The sequence below is a fragment of the Heloderma suspectum genome, chromosome 2 (genome assembly GCF_057233095.1).
Source record: "Heloderma suspectum isolate Gila_16-S chromosome 2, 16-S_ref, whole genome shotgun sequence".
Lineage (NCBI taxonomy): Eukaryota > Metazoa > Chordata > Lepidosauria > Squamata > Helodermatidae > Heloderma > Heloderma suspectum.
In genome coordinates this window covers 43,623,696-43,645,554 of record NC_139459.1, presented here as the reverse complement: position 1 = coordinate 43,645,554, position 21,859 = coordinate 43,623,696, and the positions used below count along the sequence as shown (strand labels likewise).

Sequence of the window (21,859 nt, the reverse complement as noted above, 5' to 3'; positions counted from 1 at the left end):
CAGGGTTGATGGCTGCATGTTGACAAAGTAAGTAGCTGACATTTATTTGTAGACACTAAATAGACAAAAGAATATTGATTACCAGAAACAATTGAGTTGTGTGTATTCAACTGACCTTCCTACTTCGATGTGAAAATGTATCATTTCTGAATTTTGGTGGAATAGCCTGGACATGTGGTCCAACTGATCTGACTTTAAGTTTGCAATTTTATCAGATGTTTCTGATTCTATGTTTATCTTCATAGAGATAAAATTAATGAATTGTATTTGATATTCCAGACTTAGCTAATATACTTTACCCCATTGTTGTAAGGAGAAATAATATAAGGACTGCAAAGAATACACACCAATAGTGCTATCCCATAAATGTTTATTCCGAAGTAAATCTCACTATGGTAAATGAGACTTGCCATATAGGAACATAGGAAGCTGCCTTATGTTAAGTCAGACCATGGGTCCATCTAACCCAGTATTGTCAACACTGAATGGCAGTGGCTCTCCAGGGTTTCAGGCACTTTTTCCAGTCCTACCCGGAGATGCCAGGGATTGAACCTGGGACCTTCTACATGGAAAACATGCTCTGCCACTGAGCTATGGCCCTTCCTCTAAAGTAAGCACCGATGTACAAGATTGCAACCTAAAATTATATTACTATTATCATATTACCAGACCTATTCATAGTTTACACATCTCTATGGGTCCTAACACATAAGACATTACTATTCATTCCAGCTGCAGTTCACTTTATATCAGGGGTGGAATTCTAACTCAAGAAGAAGGTAGGCTCCAACAGATGATTTCCAGGCTATACAATCTGCCACAAGCACAAAACAAGAAATAGAAATATGTGCAGAGCCAATAACTGAAGCATGTCATCTCATCTACAGATTACACATCAAGTCACAAAACATATAGCATGCGTATATGTAGAATATTATAAAGGAATTAAGCTTTTGCCCATTTTACAGATGGAATACACTAAGATTAGTTCCAAGGAAAGTGAGCAACTCGTTAACGGAGAACAGAACCAAAATATATATGGGGCAGATCACTCAAAGGAAGTGAACAATTTTGCATTCTTTAATGCTACAGAAGGCCATAAGAAATGGAAGAAGAGTTATATATATACACGACCAGATGGATGACCGTGCAAAGGCAATTCAGTTGGCCTCTCAGTGGCCAAATAATAGCGGCCTACAGTCACTGACTCAAGAGCAGCGATCATTAAAGCTGACTGGACCTCCAAAAGTCACAGAAATAGATACAATTAACCTATTGATCAAGCAGCCCCATAAAGCAAAGGCAAAATATACAGTCCTCCACTTAGGACATAATGATGGAACTGAGGATGCAGTCCTATCAAGATTCCTGCCAGCCTCTGAACTTGGAGGCTGACAGGAACCCTGTGCAGAGCGGGAGCAACATGGAGGCAATTTTCACCTCCGCACTCCCCCCTCCCTGTTCTGCATTTAAGTTAGTTGGGTGTTTTCGCCCGTCTAGCTGAGGCATCGGGGAGGGGGAGGGAAGGAGGCTAGGGTGGCCTCTGTATATGGCATAAGGCAGCCTTCCCAGTCTCCTCCCCTCCCCCTAACATGCCTCCTTTCCCTTCCCTCCGAGGTTGCATTTGTGACCTTGTAGATGCAGCTGGCACAGTTCTCTCTGTACTGGCTGCAAGGGGGCAGGGGAGAGGACGGGGAGCTCAGGCTCCTAGGTCTGAGGTTGGAGTGCTGTCTCTGATGTCGGATTTAGGAATCCAAAATATCCTGTTCCCCACCTCACCCCGACGCTGTCTAGGGGTCATAGGATTGCTCTCTTAGAGTCCAAGAATTGATGTTACCAATCTTGAGTCCACAGGATAGGCTTGGCTAGGAAGTCCAAATACTGTAATAGAAATAATTGTATATAAGTTAGATATAGAATGTTTAAAGCAGTCTCCAAGCTCATTTTTTCTGTCTGGAATACCATATCCATGCTGATCTCTGAGTACTGAAACACTGCTAGAATAATAACTAACATGGAAAAAGTGTGGTATTGTTTTCTTAGGGAAATGAATAACCTTTCAAGTTCTCTAGAGCCCTTCTTCAGGCTAGATCTTCTGTTAAAAACAACAAACCAGGAAGAGGGGAAAGAGAGAGAGGAGCAGGGGGGACAGAGAGATAGAAAAGATTTGATTGAAGAATTGGTCTTTGGAACTTGAACACTTGCTCACTATATTGTGATGTTTTCATTGGTCTGAATGAGATACTACACCTGCTGTTTGGAATTTTTCCTAATTGGCCAGAACAGCAAACTTTAATTGTCCAAGGACAATGAATAAGAGAAAAGTAGGGCTTGCAACTCTTCTGTAGTCAAGGACTTGAGTTGCAACTGAAGAGGACAGTAGGACAAATAAGGTATGCAGCTGATCCAATATGGGAGTTCCTATCCGATAGTTTACAGCAGCGGTCCCCAACTTTTTTGGCACCAGGGACCATAAAGATTTACGTAGCCTATTACTTGAAGAACAGGGACGCAAATGGCGTCTGCTATGCAGACGCCATTTGCGTCCCAGTGGCCAGAAGTCCACCAGCAGCCGGAGCTGGCCGGCAACTCTGCAGACTCACCGAGGAGTGGAGCTGGCCAGGGCTGGCGAAGATTCGGGGGGGGGGGGAACGGATCGCCTCCCCTCCTGCGGACCAAAGGTAAGGGGGTTTTGCACACCCCTACTGCGGCCCAGTTGCTAACAGGCTGCGGACCGGGACCGGTCCGTGGCCCAGGGGTTGGGGACCCCTGCTTTACAGCATTTAGTTTTAAAACATGGCTATTCAATAGCATTTAAATTAGTCCCTTTGGGGGACTAGTATATGGAAAAGTATATAAAGCTGCTAAAGAATAAACATGTACACTCAGTTCCAAATAAATATGTTTAAAATCAAAATCCCATTGAATTTAATGGAACTGAATACAAAGTAAATGTTCTTGAGATCACAGCCTAAGGGATATTAATGATAGTTTGCTATTTACGTCAGTTGTAGTATTGCAAGAATTTCATCCACAAAGTATCCACACAGGCTGTTTTGTTTTTTAAAAATGAGGCTAATTTCCAACAAATATTAGCCCATCAATTTTATGCAAGCTTTTCTCCCTGCTGCTCCCTCTCACTCGCTCCTTTCCTAAATTTTCAAATGTCAGCCTTTCTGTTCAGAAGATCTCCCTTCTGTGGAAGCTTCTTGTTAGCAGATTTAGAAAGCAACATTCTTGTGATGTACCATATGTTATTCAGAAACCTCTCCATATTAGGCAGAAAGACTCAAATGAGACTTCTGCCCAACATTTATGTTTTTCTATATATGCAAAGAGGTGCAACTTCCTCATCTGCATTCTGAAGGTTATACTGTAAGTTTTTTATGAATGTGCAGATTAGCCTGTGTGAAGATTTGAGGCTTTCAGAGAAAAAGAAGTCAGGCTCAGAGGCCCGGAGTTTTCTGCTGGAAGCAGGTAACCCTGAGAGGAGTAGTTTTATTTCTCCAGTTAAGTGTCAGTTTCATTTCTCCACTTAGTTTAATTTCTTCAGGTTTGAAGCAGTACTTTTGGTTTTGAGGGAGGAGGGTATATAAAGAGAGAGGGAGAGAGAGAGAGAGCCAGTAAGTGTCAGAAAGACCAGGCTAAAGCAAGAGCAGAGACAGCTAGAGCCTGAAGTGAAAGCAGAGTCTGGAGCAGGAAGAAGCAGGTCTAAGGACAGCTAGGATAAAGGAACTGGCGTTTTGCAACGTTTATGTTCTCTTAAGGCCTTTTGTATCACTCAGCTCTATTGTGTAAATACCTTTAGTTGTACTTCGTTTGCTTTAAATCTACTAGTAAACTGTTGTGGTTAAACCCTGTGTCTAGAGTGTCAATCACCCCATGTCTACAGCCTAAACCCCACATTACTGGGAAGGGGAAGTTTAAAAGAAGGAAGGTGGGACTCTTAAGGAGGCAAGAGATCCCTAAGGGGTTGCTCAAGGGGTCCAGGTCAAAAGGGGAACTTTGACAGCCTGCAAACAGAAGCATTTTTCTCCCTCCCTCACAACAAAGGCTTAGAGAAGCAAAAGGTGGCTGGCCACAATCAGCTTCTGGCAAACTGACAGAATTGTGGCCAGGCTAGTTTCACTTGTCACAAGTATGGGCTGATGCCACTGAACTGAAGTAGAAGGTACCACAGCAAACAGGATTATTTCCTTAAATCAGGGGTCTTGAACCTCAGGCCAAATCTGGGATATCCCACAGGGTCCTGTCCCTTCCACTGGCCTCACCCCTTTCCCCAACCATTTGCAGCTTTCCTGGCTTTTGCAGTCCTGCCCCCTCATTCTAAAAGAGTGAAATGCCTCTTGTAAGCCTTAGTTACTGGAAATAAGAGCTTTAAGCTAAAAATATATTTTTTTTTTATTTTGGCCCCACCCCCTTTGCATTTGGTCCCACCCTCTTCACATTTTGCCACACCAACCATTGGAATGTGGCCCCAGAGAGGTTTCCCAAAATTGAATTCCACTCTCAGGCTGAAAGAGAAAAACACCCCTGCCTTAAGTCATAAACGCAGTGGGAGAGAATGTGCAGACAGAAAATTTGAAGCTTGGGAGATGGAACTATATGCTGTATGCTGATTCCATGCAAGGAAAGACCTTCTCCCCACCACTTCCTGTTATGGTCACATTCCCAGATCCTATGCTCTATGAAGAGTGGAAGACGGATTTTGGGAGGTTGGTGTTGAATTTTGGGCCCAGTCATTGTTCTGTGAATGCCGTGCTTTCATACAAGTTTGGTATATCCCACAAAATAGACTTCAAAAAGAGGATTTAGACATCCTGAGTACAAATTATGTGGTACACTGAAAAAGTAGTGATTACTTTGTTGTTCAAAACTAAAAACCAACAAAATGCTCAATGTTACATTAAATTTATTTAACACTTTTAAAATGACTTCATTAGAATCCACAAATAATTTACTAATAAAAAGTAAGAGTTACAGTACAATTCAGTGTAGATATTGGGTGACAGTGAGAATTATGAATATTGAAAACCAGTAATAAAAACCACTAGCAAAACAGTTAGATCTTTCATGATGAACACTCTTGTGTTTTACCTTTCAGGACATGAAAATCAACAGGCATTACAAGGCTGATTCCCCAGATGACATCGGATTACAAAGAACCCATAGTTTTATTAAGTATATAATCCTTTGCTCAATAGAAAAGCTTTTTGGTTTGGCTTACGACCCAAAAAGTTCTGGAGCATATCCATGCCATCTAATGAGCCTCCAGGCTTCAGGATAAGATTTCGGTATTTCATTCCAGCCTGAGAGAAAATAAAAATGGTAGGTTAACATTTCATGCTTATGCAAAATTTCTAAATCCACAATAAATAAACATGACACAAACTTGTGTAGGATGGAAGCATTTTGCAGTCTTGCAATGCAGCAATTATTATATTTGTCTTACCGCAGGCTGTTCTCCTCCCTCCACTGCCCTAATATCACCTCACAGTGTGACTGACATGGATATTCAGAAGTCTCCAACACTCATTTGTTATCACACAATCAGCAAACCAGGCTTTTTTTAAAGGTTTACAAGACTTGCAGTGACCAAAAAAGGTCAAAGGGTATTGGACTTTTTGAAGAAAACATACCTGCCAAGCAATATGTCTGTCCATATTTCCACAGTGTCCTCTGTTAAGCATATATGGGGCTAAGCTTTGTATCTCTATAATCCTAGAATCCTTTTTAGGCAGTATTATATAGGTAGCCTCTAGCCATCTTAGGTACAACTTCAGAAGAATACTTTCCTCTAGCATGTTTTCATAGTCACAGATTGTTGCAGCAAAACAAAATGGTCTGTGACCGAGGTGGGCAGAAAGTAATCTCCAAATGTTTTGGACTTCAACTCTCGGCATTCCTGACCACTTACCATGCTTGCCGGAGATTCTGGAAACTGAACAGCAAAACATCGAGAAATCTACTTTCTGCCCACCCCATGGCACTGATGAAAGTTGAAATGTTTTAGTGTTACATTGTATTATATATGTATCTCTAACTAAGATATTTAATATTTTTGTACGTAAACCACTTAGAGATTTTACTTTATTAAGCAGTAATCAAATAAGTAAGTAAGTAAATAAATAAATATTAATCAGATGCATGGTGTCATCTGTAGTTGGCAGAGTGTATGTTTGCATCTCTGCCAGCTGAACTCTTTATTTTTATTTTATTTATTTGATGTATACCCCACCTTTCCACAAAAATGGCACTCAAGGCAGCATACAAAACAATTTAAAATAGATCAAAGGAGCAATCCTATGGCCACTAGTCAGCGGCTAGACAGCCATAGGATATGTGGTTTTCCAGGAGCCAACCTGCACTCCGAGGTCAGTTCCTGAAGAACTGACCGACCGCCCCTTTCGCGCTGCCTTGCAGGCAGCGCGGAACTTCCCCACACTCCGTGCTTGGAAGAGGAGTGCAGAGTGGCCAAAATGGGGCGTTCTGGGTGGGGAAGACGGAAATGCCGGTACGACACATCCTATGTGTCGTCTGGCAGCCTCCTACCCCGCTCTAACTTCCCATAGATAGACAGCCGAAATCAGCTGTCTAGCCACAAATGCAGGGCAGGAGAAGCATGGCGGGAACGATCACCTCCGTGCTTCTCCTGCCCTGCATTGGGTAGGCGGTTGCCTTCGAGTTCAGGAGGCGGCTGCCTATCCCCATAGGATTGCACCCTAAAACACTAAAATAAATTAAAATACTGGTATCTTTAGCCTCTTTACACATTATTCACATGAAGGAGGCATCGTACCATTACTGAGGACCAGTAAGCTGCTGGCCCCACCTCCAGATGTCTACACATTAGTACGGATATCTGCAGTGAAGAAGCCTATGTGTGAGGAACAAGAGCAGCTCATGCGTAGTCTTCTTCATTGCGGATGACCAAGGTAACACAAAGATATCCAGAACCAGGGCCAAGCGTGCAACCGCACTCCCTAATAATCAGGTGATATCCTATTCATGTCAGTAATGCATGAAGGGGTTTTTGGGTTGTTTTTTCTATTCATAATGTGTGTGTGTATGACTGTCACTGTATACAGGTCTAAAGGTATTCTTCCATTCACCCAACCCTTGTATGAGAGTAGGTCTACAGGTAACCTCATCCACAATAGAAGATACTTCCATGTGGTGATTCGCTATGCCCACCTTTCAGGGACCTGCCAAAGACATTTGGCTGCCTGAATTGGAGAAAGAAAGGCCAATGTGCCTAGTACCCAAAACTAAGTAAGTTATTTTGGCACATGAGGAAGAAAATCCTCATCCCTGGCAGTAACAATATAAAAACATCACATTAAATAACTATCTATTTGCTGCCCTTTTATGACACCCAAAATCTGTTGCCTGAAGTGGCTGCCTGACTATGCCTAATAGTGGGGCCGGCCCTGCTACCTTTCAATGTTGATCAGTCCACTTCCATGGAAAATTTTCACATCAGTGCTGAATATTTCTGGAGACATACGTTGCTCACACGGATAAGTTTACATATAAGTGGGAGGATCCACACGGCAAGTTGTGCTAGACCAAGGGTAGGCAGCCTGGTGCCCCCAGATAGTTGCCTACCTCTATGCTAGACAGTACAGTTGGGCATGAAGTAGTTGCCTAGATTACTGTAATGCTCTTTTAATTAGATTTCCCTTACCTAAAATTTAGTGGAGCCTGGCAGCTCTGATTTTGGTGGGGCTGTGAATCCATTCTGGGTTCTAGTCAGAATCAGCCAGACAGCTAAAAGGAGCTATCCAAGGTGCTGAACCCATTTTGGGGACAGGGCTCAGCACTTTGGATAGCTCCTTTAGAGTTCTGGCTGGTTCCGACTAAAGCGCAGAATGGATTTACAACCCCACCAAAATTGGAGCTACCAGCCTCCACTGCTAAAATCACTGGTATTCTTCCTCTGTGCGCTGGCTTTTCATCACTTAACAGTGTTCGTTTTGAAATCTTACTTCTTGCTTTTCAACTCTTGCACTCTGGTGCTCCTGTTTATCTCCACATACTCCTACTGAGCCCTGAGTTCCTCTAGTGCCAATCTTCTAGTTAGACCAAAATTTATATCTGACGTCTGATGCCGCCATCCATTTTCTTTGGCAGCACCTTATCTCTGGAATTCATTCACTGCCCCTGCATATTAGGAGGGCCCAGTCTCTCCCAGCTCTTCAAGAAGTGCCTCAAGGCTTATCTACTTTCACATGTCTTTTCCAATTTACTAAGCTATTTTAATTTGTTCTTTTCCTCCACTGTTTTCCTTTACCATTTCCTCTTCCTCATATGCCTGGTCATGTAAGATTGTACACCTTCATGCCAGGTTCCCTTGTATTCTTTTTAATTCTACATCTTTATACTCCACAGCAGCTTTTTAAAAAGATGCTAAAGAACCAACAACTATTACAATTATTATGGCCTTCCAGGTGGATAAAGCAACAAGTAGAATGTCCTGTAGTCTAACCTTTCTCACGGAAATTTCGATGAATGGACCAGGTCTAGAGCCCAACGATGTTCTTCTTATACAGTTGTGAGATTATTGTTCACAGAAGAAGAAAACAAATTAAATCTGGAAATAGGTTAAGCCCTATAAAAGCTGAATACTTTTCAGTCTGGTGAGCTACAAAAGTGAACAAGTGTTGGCCGCCAGTTGTGTCTTATTAAAATTTCTATACCGGCTTTCCGATTGTATTACCCAGAATGGTTTGATTCTGGTAATTCCAGATAAAGCTTTCTAAAGTAATTCTTCTTGGACATCACTACTTATATGAGACTCCAGCCCTAGACCAGCTTGGTCATTCGATAAGGCTGCAAGTGAAGGACAGATAGCTATGCAATACAGACATGATCCATCAATTGAATATTTTGCAGATGCTACCTGAATGTTTAAAAATGTATTGGGTGAAATCCAGTGGGAGTTTCCCTTCCCCTCCCTGCCTTGCAGTCCCCAAATCTGCTCTGGAGTGTCCCCCAAATTTTCCAGAGGGGGAATTCGATCTGTGAGCGATGTCTATTCCACTGGAAGGACATTGTGTGGTTACAACCCAAAATGCTATTCTGACTTGGATGCCATAGTTCAGGGGTCCCCAACCTTTTTGGACCTGTGGGCACATTTGAGAATTTGAGGACCTGCTATGGGTACCACTACAAAATGGCTCCCATGGAGGATGAGGCTAGTCATGTAATGGCTGCTAGTCAAATGAGGTGGTGGTGGGGAGGGGTGGAATAATGAGGCTAGAGGTTGGGAGGGAGGGGGGAAAAGCAAGGCAAAGGGAGAGAGGGGAGAGAAAGAGTGAGGCTGGAGGCTAGGAGAGGGAGAAACAGCAAGGTAAATTGTCTGTGCGCATGGGAAATAGTGAGTGAGGCTGGAGGCTAGGGGTGGAGAGAAACAGCAAAATAAAGGAGTGAGTGGGAGAGAAAGTGCAAGGCTAGGGGTTAGGAAGGGAAAGAAAAAATGCTAGGGAAAAGGAAGGGAGAGAAATAGTGAGGAAAGGTGGCTGGGTAGAGAAATAATGAGGCTAGAGGCTGGGAGTGGAGAGAGACAGAGAGCAAAGGGGAAAGGTCTGAGGGAATGGAAGAAGATTGGGTGGGGCCAGGAAGCAATTCTTTCCTTTTCTTCCTGCCCGCTGAACAGCTGAGCAGTGGGAGGTTCAGGAATAGGAAGGTGAATCTGTACTTCTTTAAAATTGATGTTTGAAGGGGGCAGGGAGTGGAGAGCTTTGTGGGTGCCACATTGGGGATTCCTCCCATAGTTGATACAGGTTTGATAGATGCAACTTTGATTCTTGCTTGTCCAGTTATAATGGATACTTTTCAGTTTGTGCAGCCCAAGGAGGTGGACAGGATCCTTGGAGAGGAGAGGCCCACCACTTGTGTGCTTGCTCTTCCTGGTTTTTAAAAGCAATGTGGGGGGAGAGAATTGGCTCAGTGGGTAAGGGCAGTGGTGAATGCCCCTTACGGCAAGGTGTGATTCCATCTTGCCTAAAGGAGGCGGTGGTAAGATCTTTGCACAAGAGAAAACCCTCCCTGAACCCCACTGTATGGGTAATTTCTGGCTGGTCTCCAATATTCCATTCTTGGGCAAGGTACTGAAGCATGTGGTGGCTTCTCAGCTTCAGGGATTTCTGGATGAGGTGGATTATCTAGATCCATTTCAATCTTTCTTCAGACCTGGTTATGGAACAGAGACTGCTTTGATCGCCTTAGTGGACAATCGACGCTGGGAACTGGACAGGGGGAGTGTATCCCTGTTAGTTCTGCTGGACCTTTTGGCAGCTTTCAGTACCATTGATCATAACATCCTTCTGGGGCATTTGTCTGACATAGGATTAGGAGGCACTATTATATGGTGGCTCTGGACCTTCTTGGAGGGGCAAGGTGGTGCTGGGGGATTCCTGTTTGATGACATGGCCATTGGCCTGTGGTGTTCCTAAGGGTTCCATCTTATCCCCCATACTATTTAACATATACATGAAACCGCTGGGAGAGATTGTCTGGAGTTTTGGCGTTGGGTGCCTCCAGTATGCTGATGACACCCAACTCCATCCCTCTCTTCCATCTAAATCAAACTAAGCTGTTTTGATTCTAAATCAATGCCTGATGTCAGTGATGGACTGGATGAGGGCAAACAAATTGAAGCTTAATCCAGACAGACAGAGGTGCTTTTGGTCAGTCAAAAGGCAGATCCGGGAACAGGGATTCAACCTGTACTTGATGGGGTTACACTCCCCCTGAAGACTCAGACTCGCGGTTTGGGTGTACTCTTGAATGCCCATTTCTCGGTGGTTGCCAGGACTGCATTGGGACAGCTGAAGCTACAGCGCAAACGGCACCCGTTCCTAGAGATGTGTGATTTGGCCATGGTCACACATGCCTTAGAAACATCCTGCTTGGACTACTGTAACGTGCTCTATGTAGGGCTGCCTTTGAAAACTGTTCTGAAAATCCAGCTGGTCCAGACTGTTGCAGCCAGACAGTTGCCCGAGACCGGTTCCAGGGAGTACGCAACTCCCTTGTTACAACAGCTTCACTGGCTACAGGTCTGTTTCTGGGCAGAATTCAAAGTGCTGGTTATGACCTATAAAACCCCATACAGCTCAGGATCAGGCTACCTGAAAAACTGCCTTATCTCATGAGCCTGCCCTGTTCCTAATATCTTCTGGAGAGACCCTTCTTTCAAGACCACCGCCTTCAGAGGCATGGTCCCGAGAAGGGGCCTTTCTGGGGGCTGCTCCCAGGCTATGGAACTCCCTCCCAAGGGAGCCTATGTTTGCTTTACTTACAAAGGTCTTTAGCCTGTAAGTGGATCTGGTGGGTTAGGTGCTGTTTTTAATTTTTTTTCCTGTAACGGTTATATTTTTATTGTATTTTAATGTATTGTATTTAATGTAATGTAATGTATCTTAAGGAGCGCCTCCAGCAGCACCAGACAGGCCGCTTAACAAGATCAGCCTCGGATGGCCTTCTCTCTGTCCCATCAGCCAGGACAGCTAGACTGGTGGGGATGAGGGAGAGGGCCTTGTCTGTGGTGGCCCCCACTCTGTGGAACTCCCTCCCTAGGGAACTCCGTCATGCCCCCTCTTTAATGAGCTTCCGTCGTGCATTAAAAACGTTGTGGTTCAGGCAGGCATTTGGGGTGGGTTAGGGTATTTTAGAAAATGTTTTTATTGTAGAATTTTATTGTTTTAAACTGTTTTTATTGTATATTGTACATCGCCCAGAGTGGCTGAGTGACCAGCCAGATGGGCGATTAATAAATTTATTAATAAAATAAAAAATAAATAAATTGTTTTAATCCATTTTAATTGGTTCTGTAAGCTGCCCTGAGTGCCATTTTTTGGTAGAAAGGTGGGGCACTAACTAAATAAATAAAATGATGAATAGGGCTAGAAATTTGCTTCGCTTTAGATATAAAGGGTTGGATCCAGGGTCTGCCTTCCACAAGAGGAAGGGCTCCGTTCTTGGAAAGTTCCTCCACCTGATTTTTTGGGATATCTCCGCCCCCACACACACCAAAGCTCACCAAATTCAGCAGGGTCTCCTGACTCTCTGGGTAGCATTTTCAGGGGGCTGAAGAGGCTGCTGCCGGTAGGAGGGGGGCAGGAATCCATTTCCGCCAGCACAGTTGATCCAGGGTAAATCTGGATCCAACCCAAGATCTTAGATTGTGCATTCATTTTAATATATGCAGAATGCAAACAGCATTATATATTTTCAGGGCCAGTGCAACTGAATAGAACCACAAAACACAATTTCATCTACGTCAAACCCAATGGGTGGTGAGTCAAGTCACCGGATGAATGGGCAGTGCTTCTTCACAGAAGGGAGCACAGCTCAAAACTCAGCTGACATGGATTCTACAGTATTATTTCAAGTTCTAACCAAACAAAAGGGTAGCCACTGAATTTTTAGATTAAAATGTATATATAAATAATTATATATAGATGTCAAACTACATATATAATGATTTATATATTTAGCAAAAGGGCTCTCATAGCAGCTCAGAATGAAAACAATAAATCAAAAATATAATACTATCAAAGAAAATGAAACGTTATAAAATACGCCTGTGGTTCGTGCAGATTTAAACGACTACCCTTTACTTGACACAAATATAGCAGAAAAGCCTAAGAATTCAAACTTCATGGTTATATCCTTTCTAGTAAACCATATTTTTGAGACTACAGAAAGTTTTAAATGGACCTCTTATAGTAGGTATCATGAAGCAAACTTCCCTACCTGTGGATTCATTATTCCTTCTTTTTTAAAGCAATTGTAAAAAATATCCATAGAGAAAACTTCACTCCATAGGTAGCCATAGTACTGGCCATCATATCCACTTGCCAAATGTCCGAAGGTAGCTGGCATATTTGTACCTTAAAAAACAGCAGGAAGAGAAACATGGGGCATATCGATCATGTAGGGTCTGAGTAAAACAGAACGTCTCTCTCAGAGAAGGGTATGAAGGCATCTTATGAAGTTACATCTCTGAAGCCAAGCACATCTGGGAGAATCCCATATACAGTGCTCTGTACTGGAGGAAGGACCTATATAACAAGTAAATATCAAGTACATAAAAGGCAGTGTAACATTTGCCTCTTGATCATACTGGACCCTTCCTGAGGTGCCAGCCACCTCCCAGTGATGCGAGTGAAGCAGAGGGGGTCAGGGCACACCTGAGGGAAAGAGGAAGGAGAAATACTTGATCCAAATTCGAGGCAGAGAATTTGAGGTTCTCCCATTTGTGGCCACCAGGGGCTGACCCCAGGTTTGAGGGGGCCCTGGACAAAGTGCCCTCTGGTGATTTCCCTCTTACAATGGGGAGCCCTGGGATTACTTGGCAGTGGCAGCAATAAGGCAGCTGGGAACTACCATTTTAAATTCCTAAATACCCCAGAGTGCCTGACCTAGTGTCATTCTAGGGCATTGGAGGAAATTAAAATGGTGGCTCTCAGATGCAGTCAGTAATGCAGCTCTAGCAACTGCCTGAGGATGCACCCTGGTTGCCACCCTCAACTTAATGTGTTGTCTTTGGGATAAGTGCAAGCAGGTCCTGTATCTTACTTAGGGATGTGCGAATCTGCCTGGGTCCAGTCTGGGGGATGTCTGTCATGGGGAAATCCAGCCCTCTTGGAGTTTGACAGATTTCCCTGGAGCCCCCAGCCCAGCTTGTGGATTTCATCTAAATTCCCCTTTAAAAATGGCAAGATATGTACATTGTGCAAGCAATTTGCATATCTTGGGCCAATTATGGCCATAATTAGCATATTTTACGCAAATTGTGGCTGTAAAGTGCTTACTTATGTGTAAATTGCTGCTGTAATTTACAATAACTAAGTACTTTACAGCCACAATTTGCATAAAATGTGCTCCCTGCCGGTGCCAAAAGCAGCAGGGAGAGCTGGTCTGCTGCAAATTTTGGATTCTTAGGAATCCAACCTCAATTAAATCCACTGAGGATTTCTCCAGCATCCCTAGCCTTGCTAGAGCTGTGCACAGCCTGCTGGGAGATTGCTTCACTCCTCCTCCTCTGGCTTTGCTCTTTTCAGAACAGAGGTAGGCAGAGTGGTGACTGTGGAGGAGAGGAAGAGGTGTACTCCATCCTGTGCTCTGCTGAGAGGTGCATTAAGCTCACTGAGTTGGATTCAGAGGTGCCCTATGTTCACTTAAGGCAGAGTGTGGCCCTCCAGAACTGTTGGCCTACAACTCCCACTAGCCGTAGCAAGCATAACCAGTGGTGAGGTATGATGGGAGTTGTAGGCAAAAACATCTGGAGGGCCAAAAGTTGCCCATCCCTGACTTAAGGGATCTTAAGGAAGTACTTCTTTACACAGCACATAGTTAAACTATAGAATTCACTACCATAGGAAGTAGTGATGGCCACCAGTTTGGATAGCTTTAAAAGTGGGTTAGAAAAATTCCTGGAGGAAAAGGCATTCAATGGCTACTAGTCTTGATGGCTATGTGCTACCTCCAGTACCAGAGGCAGTGAGCCTATGTACACCAGTTGCTGGGGACTGTGGGTGGGAGAGCGCAGTTGCGCTCATGCCCTGCTTGTGGGTTCCCAGTCGACAGCTGGGTGGCCACTGTGTGAACAGAATGCTGGACCAGATGGACCCTGGGTCTGATCCAGGATGGCTCTTATGTTCTTATGTTGATCCAGCAGAGGGGCCACAAATATAAGTGGTGGTGGGGAGAAGGCTATCTCCCTCCCCAACCCACTACAGTTCCCAATGCCACCTCCCACACTTCCAGAGCATCTTCCAACCCTCTGGAGCAGTTTTTCAGGGGGTCCAGGGAAAGGAGATACACAAGAGCACTAGTTCAATGAGCAGAACTCCATTCAAAGAATTCTATATCTAACCCTACGTATCCAGGCCTTCTCCATAAGGGGGTGGTGGGAGCACAATAATAAGAATGTCAAAAGCAACTGTGCCACATCCATTTTGAATGAAAAAAATGTTTTATAAATACCATTCCTTACTTTGTTATAAGGAATGTACTCCTAACACATTTTTTACTAATGCTTTTTTTAAAAAAAAAAAAACCTAACTAGATACAGATGGAAATGTTAAGTTTCCAAACCTGGCGTTGCAGGTATCCCCAAAATTTCTTCACAGTACTTGGCATATTCCTCAGCGGGATCAGCAGAAGACTTTGTATGAACAGACTGATCAACCTTGCTCAAAACAATCTGACGAAGAGTCAGAAGACCTAGTTAAATAAGAGGATCAAAACACCATTTTAACAAACCACCACCACACCACCAGAACAAGGGGCTTGGTAAGATGTGGTGAGTGGTATAAAATCCTACCTGGAAACATAGTACAAAAAAGAATTAGATTACGTGCTTATAGCACAGCGGAATTTGATTAAAAATGCCATTATGAACATTACATCAGCCTTGTATTTCAGAAGTCACCTGAAATACAGGGATGGCCAACTTCGGGGGATCTGGGGGCCACTTTCCAGCCATGTTCCTTATGGGCCACATTCCTGCCACTGTTGTGGTGCAGTAACAAAAAAAGGTGGTTTGCTGCTGAATTTTGGCAGCAGACCACAATGGAGGCTTATAAAGGACAAATTTAGCCACGACTGTTTGATTTCTGTGCTAGCTGTGGAGAAAGGAAAACCCCTTCATCTACAACCACCATAGAAAAACATCAGGCTGGCAGAAGGACAGTTTACTTTGTCCCTCATCCATTTGGTGGAAGTCTTTGTCCTTAACTTTTTTTTTTACTAGCCTGCTGAGTGGCTAGCAACTGGTTGCAGATGAAAGGCGTTGTGTGAACCTGGGGTATCATTATTCCCTTCACATATTTTCAGTGGAGCCGATACAAGAGCCAGTGGACTCTAAGGTTACTGCGCATGTTATGGCTTACAGGTGCACACCATATGCAGTCAAGTTCGAAGTAGCCACATGTATCTATTACAATATGTATACACACAGCAGAGAGCTGTGACTGACTGGTGTATCTGCGGTGTGCTCTATAGCAAAATAGTTGTGTGCAGCCACTTCAAATATGAACACGTATGCTCTTAAGAGGCAATATATGAAATGGTCCCATAAGCTTATGCCACTTACTCACCCAGAAACTCTAGGAACGAGTTTCCCTACTACAGGGAAAAAACAGTTACCTGGGATCCGGTTTTGAGCTTGATAGTCATCAACCCCTTTTTAGTTCTCTTCTGGCTGTGTTCTGCCCAGAACAAAGGTAGGCAGTATACTGGCTATGGTGAAGAGGAAGCCGTGTACTCCCTCTTGCACTCTGTTGGAAGAGGTGCTTTAAGCTCACTGAGTTGAATTCAAAGGTGCTCTCTGTTCACTTAAGGCAGGGGCCCTCCAGATGTTTTGGCCTACAACTCCCATCAGCCCTAGCTAGAATAGCTCAGACAGATCCTCAACAGATTTCTTAGACTTCCCTCATAACTGAAGACATTAAAATACAGAACATTTGCAGATATTTCTTGCAAGGGTATATCTGTTTTTGTACAGAAGGGTATATTGCTACAAACCTGTTATCTTTTTATGATTTTCTTTCACTCAAGTTATGTCAAGAATTCTCTCACACACATAAAATCAAACCCAGCCAAAATCCAGAGAGAGAGAGAGAGAGAGAGAGAGAGAGAGAGAGAGAATGAATACCTGTGTTGGATAGCCTAGAAGCAATGAGCTTTTCAAGAAGATCATCTGGGACCTGGCTTCCATCTTTATAATGTTTTGACATTTGTTGTAGTGGTTCTTTTTCCCATACCCAGTTCTCAAACATTTGTGAAGGTACCTCTACAAAGTCTGTTTCCACATTAGTTCCACTAAACCGAGCAAAATCAGTCTATGAAAGATGAGAACAAATATAAATAACTAGAACAGTGGTCTCCAACGTAGGGTGCATGCATCCAGGGGTGCGCAAGACAATCCATTGGGGTGCACGAGCTGCATGATAGTTGACCAGCCTCCTGCTGCTCTGACCAGCTGCTGTTGTGTGCAACGATGGCAGCAGCAGAGGCAGCAGAATGGGATGGGAGCCAAGAGGGAAGCTCCCTGGCATTTCTCTCTCGGCTCCAGTCCTATCCTGCCTCTGCCACGGCCACCTAGAGCAACTGCGCCAGTCTCTGCCAGGCACAGCACAGGAAGGCGCAGTCCCTTGCTCGGCTGTGGCATGGAAGCAGTTGCCATCCATCCTGCTGAAGGAGAGCAAATTGGTTCCAACTTTGCTGACCTCTTCTGTGATGACAAGTGGCTGTCAGTAGTATGCTACCAAGCCGATATTTTTGAAAAAAATAAATGTTTTATGATGTACATAATATATTAGTACAGTAGTACATGTATATTATTTACAAATAAATATACATATATTGGGGGGGTGCTCAATCTGTTTTTACTGATGGGGTGCACGATCAAAAAAGTTTGGAGACTACTGAACTAGAATACAAGAGAGAGTGTGTGTGTGTGTGGCAAAACAATATTCCACCATTATAAACCTCAAAATTCCACTGTTTATAAAAATAACACCTGTTGAGATAAGAACTTGAAACTTGGCATCCATAATCTAGCTAATTAGGTCTACAATTGTCCAAAACTTCAAATCTATCTAATAAAAAGTGCCAGAGCTATAGAAAGTTAAAAAGTGCTGAAAAGACACTTAACAGGGTTGCATTCCACCTTATGGCCAATGCACATCGGCTATAATTTGAATGTGTGGGCTGGTGGAATTGGGACCAGGGTGTCAGCTCCACACATATGGCCCAATCAGAATTTTCAGGTATCATCCAAACTAGCCCACTTTAACACTGTAGAGAAGGGGTGGGAAACTTGTGCCCCTCCATTTGTTTTGGCCTACAACTCCCATCAGCCCTGGAAAGCATAATTGATGGTGAGGGATCATGAGATTTGTGGGCCAAAACATCTGGAGGGCCACAAGTTGCCCACCTCTAGTCTAGAGTGATAAAGAACCAGAACCTAGGATAGGGCTCTGCAGGTACAAGCAAACTCAGTTCATAATGGCTGGGGCAAGCAGAGGTGTGAAGCAGGTTAAGCGTCCAAGTGGCAGCATTTGCTATGGTCAATTAGCAAGTCTGTCATTGACTTTTGTGGAATCAAGGCTTATTGATTGTAAGTATTTCTTGTAATCAGATTTATTTAAATACTGTTGTAATAGGAAATATACAAACTCTACAAAGTGAAAAGGTTTCTAAATATAGGACCCATTCAAATTTACCATTAATTTGGAAATAAAACATTTTTCAACATGGAAAAGTTGACATGGCACTAGATCTCTTGTCTTCTTTAAACATGGAAGTTACACTCACATAACCAGACTAGAAATTTTACTTTTTTGTTTTTGGAGGAATAAGGCAACAACTGACCTGTGCACATATCTGGTGCATGACATGCCCAAATTCATGGAAGTAAGTTTTCACCTCACCATGTCGCAGCAGTGATGGCCGATCCAGTGTTGGTTTTGTGAAGTTTGTTACCAGAGCTGCTACTGACATCATTCTGCTGCCATTAGAAAGAAGGCAGCCAGGCTGGAGACCAAAGCATGCAGCATGCCCATACTTTCCTTCTCTGAGTAAGAAAACAGGCCAAAACCATCCTTTAGAAAAGCACCACAGAGAAAGATGATGAATCATTTGGCATTGCTTATTTATAACAGAAAAAGGCTCATCGTTTTCCTGGAATAGCAAAGAACAAGAAAGCATTTCCCTATAGTTTTATAACAGCCATCGTACTTGGGATCCAAAAAACGCCATCAGCCCTATGTATACAAACCTATAAATTAAACTAATGCTCACCTGTTTTCTTTTAAAATGTCAACATAATGCTACTTAAGGGAACAGCCCGGGCCACTTTTGTGTGTCAATTTTACTGTAAGCTATCCTTAGTCACAGTAAATAGTAAAGGACATATCCTATCTCCTGAAGTGTTCCCTTCAAACATGCAAAACAATGTCAGGAATGAAGAGTAATGGTAGCCTTTGAAACTGTGAAGCAAGGTATAGACAATAATAGGTAGCCCTCAACTTCACCGTATTTCTAACTATCACTGTTGCATTAAACCAGGTTCCACAGCTCTAGCTTTTGTGAGAGCTCTAGCTTTTTCCATAGAGAGTAGCTAAACTATGTCATATTTTCTGGAGCTGAACAATAGAATGGGTGGTTTTAGCCTTTTGTCTTCATATTCCACCATCTCCACTAGCCTCATCTCTTCTAAAGAGATCCTTGAAGGGGGAGTAACTACACCCAGAAGGTACACAGTACATTTGGGACCCAAATTATTCCGATCAAAACACCTTCATGGCCACTTTTGTGGTAATACAAAAGGACTGTGGCTCCCAGAGCTCCCTGTCACTCCAGCAAAAGGATAGAGGATGTAGCTGCGTGGCAAAGGACAATTAACTCCCTAAAAGACTGAGTACAAGGTAGATGTGGGGTCTGAGCCCTAATGCACCAGATACCTCCTATGAACAGCTCTGTTTTCAGCACCAACAGGAACCTATTTCACATCAGTCCCAGCTGCTGGTAAGAAAATGTGTTCATAAAAAAAAGTAAGTGAGGAGGGCAAGGCACCTTGGGAGGTACCAAGAAAGGTGTCCAGGGCACAATGATGGCCACAGGCATCATGTTGCAGGCGACTCAAATTCAGATCAGGGCCATGATGCTGGGCAAAGTGGGGTTAATCCCCCTGCCCCAGTTTTCTGATCCAAATGGCCTCCACCTTCAGAGCTGCTATTTGCCCTCTGGGGCAAAATATACAGATAATGTACAATCCTGGGGGAGGATTCAGATCTATTAACAATTTAACTGAGGATGGTGACAAGTTTTGGAGGGTTATAAGAGATTGGAATAATTTATTTATTTTTATTTATTGCACTTATATCCCACCTTTCTTCCATTGTGGAACTCAAGGTGGCTACATGTGGTTCCTAGGTGGTCTCCCCTCCAAGCACTGACCAGACCCAGACCTGCTTAGCTTCAGCATGGTGGCTGCCTCATGTGCTTTCAGACTATGCCCTAGAAATAAGGGATCAGTATCATTCAGGCCTGGATACCCTTGAGGACACTCGTTTCCTGTGCCTCCCACAGGAAACAAGGCCCAGACACCCTGGTAATAAAGCATTTTCAGGAGCATCTAGGCCTGAAGAACATGGTGTATAAGGCTCTCTCATCCTTGGTGAGCTGTCCACCCCTACATGGCTACTGGTATAGAATCATGGTTTAAGGAAGCACACTACAGCAAAACAAACTACCCTGCTGTGTAAAGGACCTACCTCTAAGCAGTTTGACTTCTCAAATAGTCTGACAATTTTAAATAGAGATAGACTTAAATGGAAAGTTCTGGGGTTGTTGAGGGACTGGTATCCAGGATCATCTACGAGATCTTTTTACCAATAGGGCCTATGTCCAAATGATCCCAGCCTACCACCAGGAGCCCAAGGGGAAGCAAGACCCAAAAAGCCCTTGCAAATCCCAGAACAGAGAAGAGGTTCCAAGGTCATGGCAACAGGAATGACAGCGGATTCAGATAGTATACAGGTATTTTCCTAAGTTAGTCAGCATTGGTCAAACCAAGGGCTTCTAGGCAAAAACCTCACAAAGGGTGGAAATGATGGAGGGCACCTCTTCCCCTGAAAAAGAGGGGTGGAGGGAACACATGAGCCCAGAGGGGTGCTCCCAATCACGAAACCCTTATTCAGCACTACATCTAAATTGAGCTATAGTCTTCATGAGGAAGAAGGGAAATTATTTAATTGCAGTGACTTACGGTAATACATACTTCCTCTAAAAACTGCTCAAAGTACTAAAAGTTCTTGCTTGTCCTTTTCCAGGATGCTGAGGCTGCAACCCTATGCACACTTACTTGAGATTAAGTCACAACTGAACTCAGTGGGTCTTACTTCCAAGTAACTATGGTTAGAACTGCATTGCATGGGAAGAAACAAACTTCCAAAGCACAAATGGGCAACCTGCAACCCTCAGCCTAATTTGAAAAGTCCTGTGCAAGCAAGCAGTTCTGACTTCAGGCAAGAGTAAGGTCTGAACTGATAGGTGGGGGTGGGGGGGAGAGAAGGAAATGGCAGAGAGAAAAAGACAGGCAGATAGGATGGGACCACCCACTTTTGGCTCTTGCCCCACTATCCACTGGCTTAGGCCTTGCCCACTGCTGGTATGGGGCCTGATGGCTATTACCATGGGAATATATCCTTTAACAGAAAAATGGTTTCCTTTCATGTTCCAAAGCATCATGAAAGCATTTGGCATCCCCTCCATTTAGGTAAGTGGACTTTAATCAAGGTAAAAGTTAGGTTTCCTGTTAAGCTCTTTTGCACTCTTTTATCTTCAAGATGCAGACTGAATGAGCAACAAGGCAAGTCCTTCAACCAGCAGTATATGTTTTCTGCTCCACAAAAAAGTTCCAAGGGTTGCCTGAGATTTAGAAATTACTTCTGCCCAAGTGCCCTGTTCAGTCTCATACACTACAGGCTGGAACACACCTTAACCTTCGAGTCACGTGAAGTAAAGCCAGGTTGCAAACACAAAAACAAATTAACTTTAGTGGCGCTTGGCACTTACAATCACTTCAGGTTCTACCTGTGTCCTTGAATAGATTCCAGTAGTAGTACTTAGCAGGAAGCAGTGTTAAAATAGCCCATTTCTAAACATATGAATGCCAAAGGCAACAAAGTCCCCAGAATTATTCCTTCTCGGGGGAAAAGAGAGTACACATAAGGAGCAGCACATGCCATGGCTGTTAGGCTCCACCCCACACTCTCCCCAAGCAGCCAACTACGATCACTTTCACTGTAATCTTTTAAAAAATAAAGAAATTAAACCA

The 21,859-nt window shown here is 43.6% G+C and overlaps 1 protein-coding gene across 2 annotated transcripts in view; it reads right to left on the bottom strand.

The window, feature by feature from the left end:
- Positions 1–354: 354 nt before the first annotated feature.
- NLN (neurolysin) overlaps positions 355–21,859 on the bottom strand; it is a 50,178-nt gene continuing 28,673 nt past the window's right edge. The window contains exons 9-14 of one of the 2 annotated variants that reach the window (XR_014787604.1): positions 18,391–18,592; positions 16,670–16,856; positions 15,109–15,237; positions 12,763–12,899; positions 5,098–5,309; positions 355–1,881 (exon numbers count right to left, since the gene is read on the bottom strand). Coding sequence is in view for 1 of the 2 variants with exons in the window: in XM_084833326.1 (XP_084689452.1) it covers positions 5,178–5,309; positions 12,763–12,899; positions 15,109–15,237; positions 16,670–16,856; positions 18,391–18,592 (787 nt within the window). In the remaining variant the exon portion in view is untranslated. Of the gene's footprint in view, positions 1,882–4,414; positions 5,310–12,762; positions 12,900–15,108; positions 15,238–16,669; positions 16,857–18,390; positions 18,593–21,859 lie in introns of those variants that run through there. The other variant, XM_084833326.1, reaches the window with a different exon arrangement.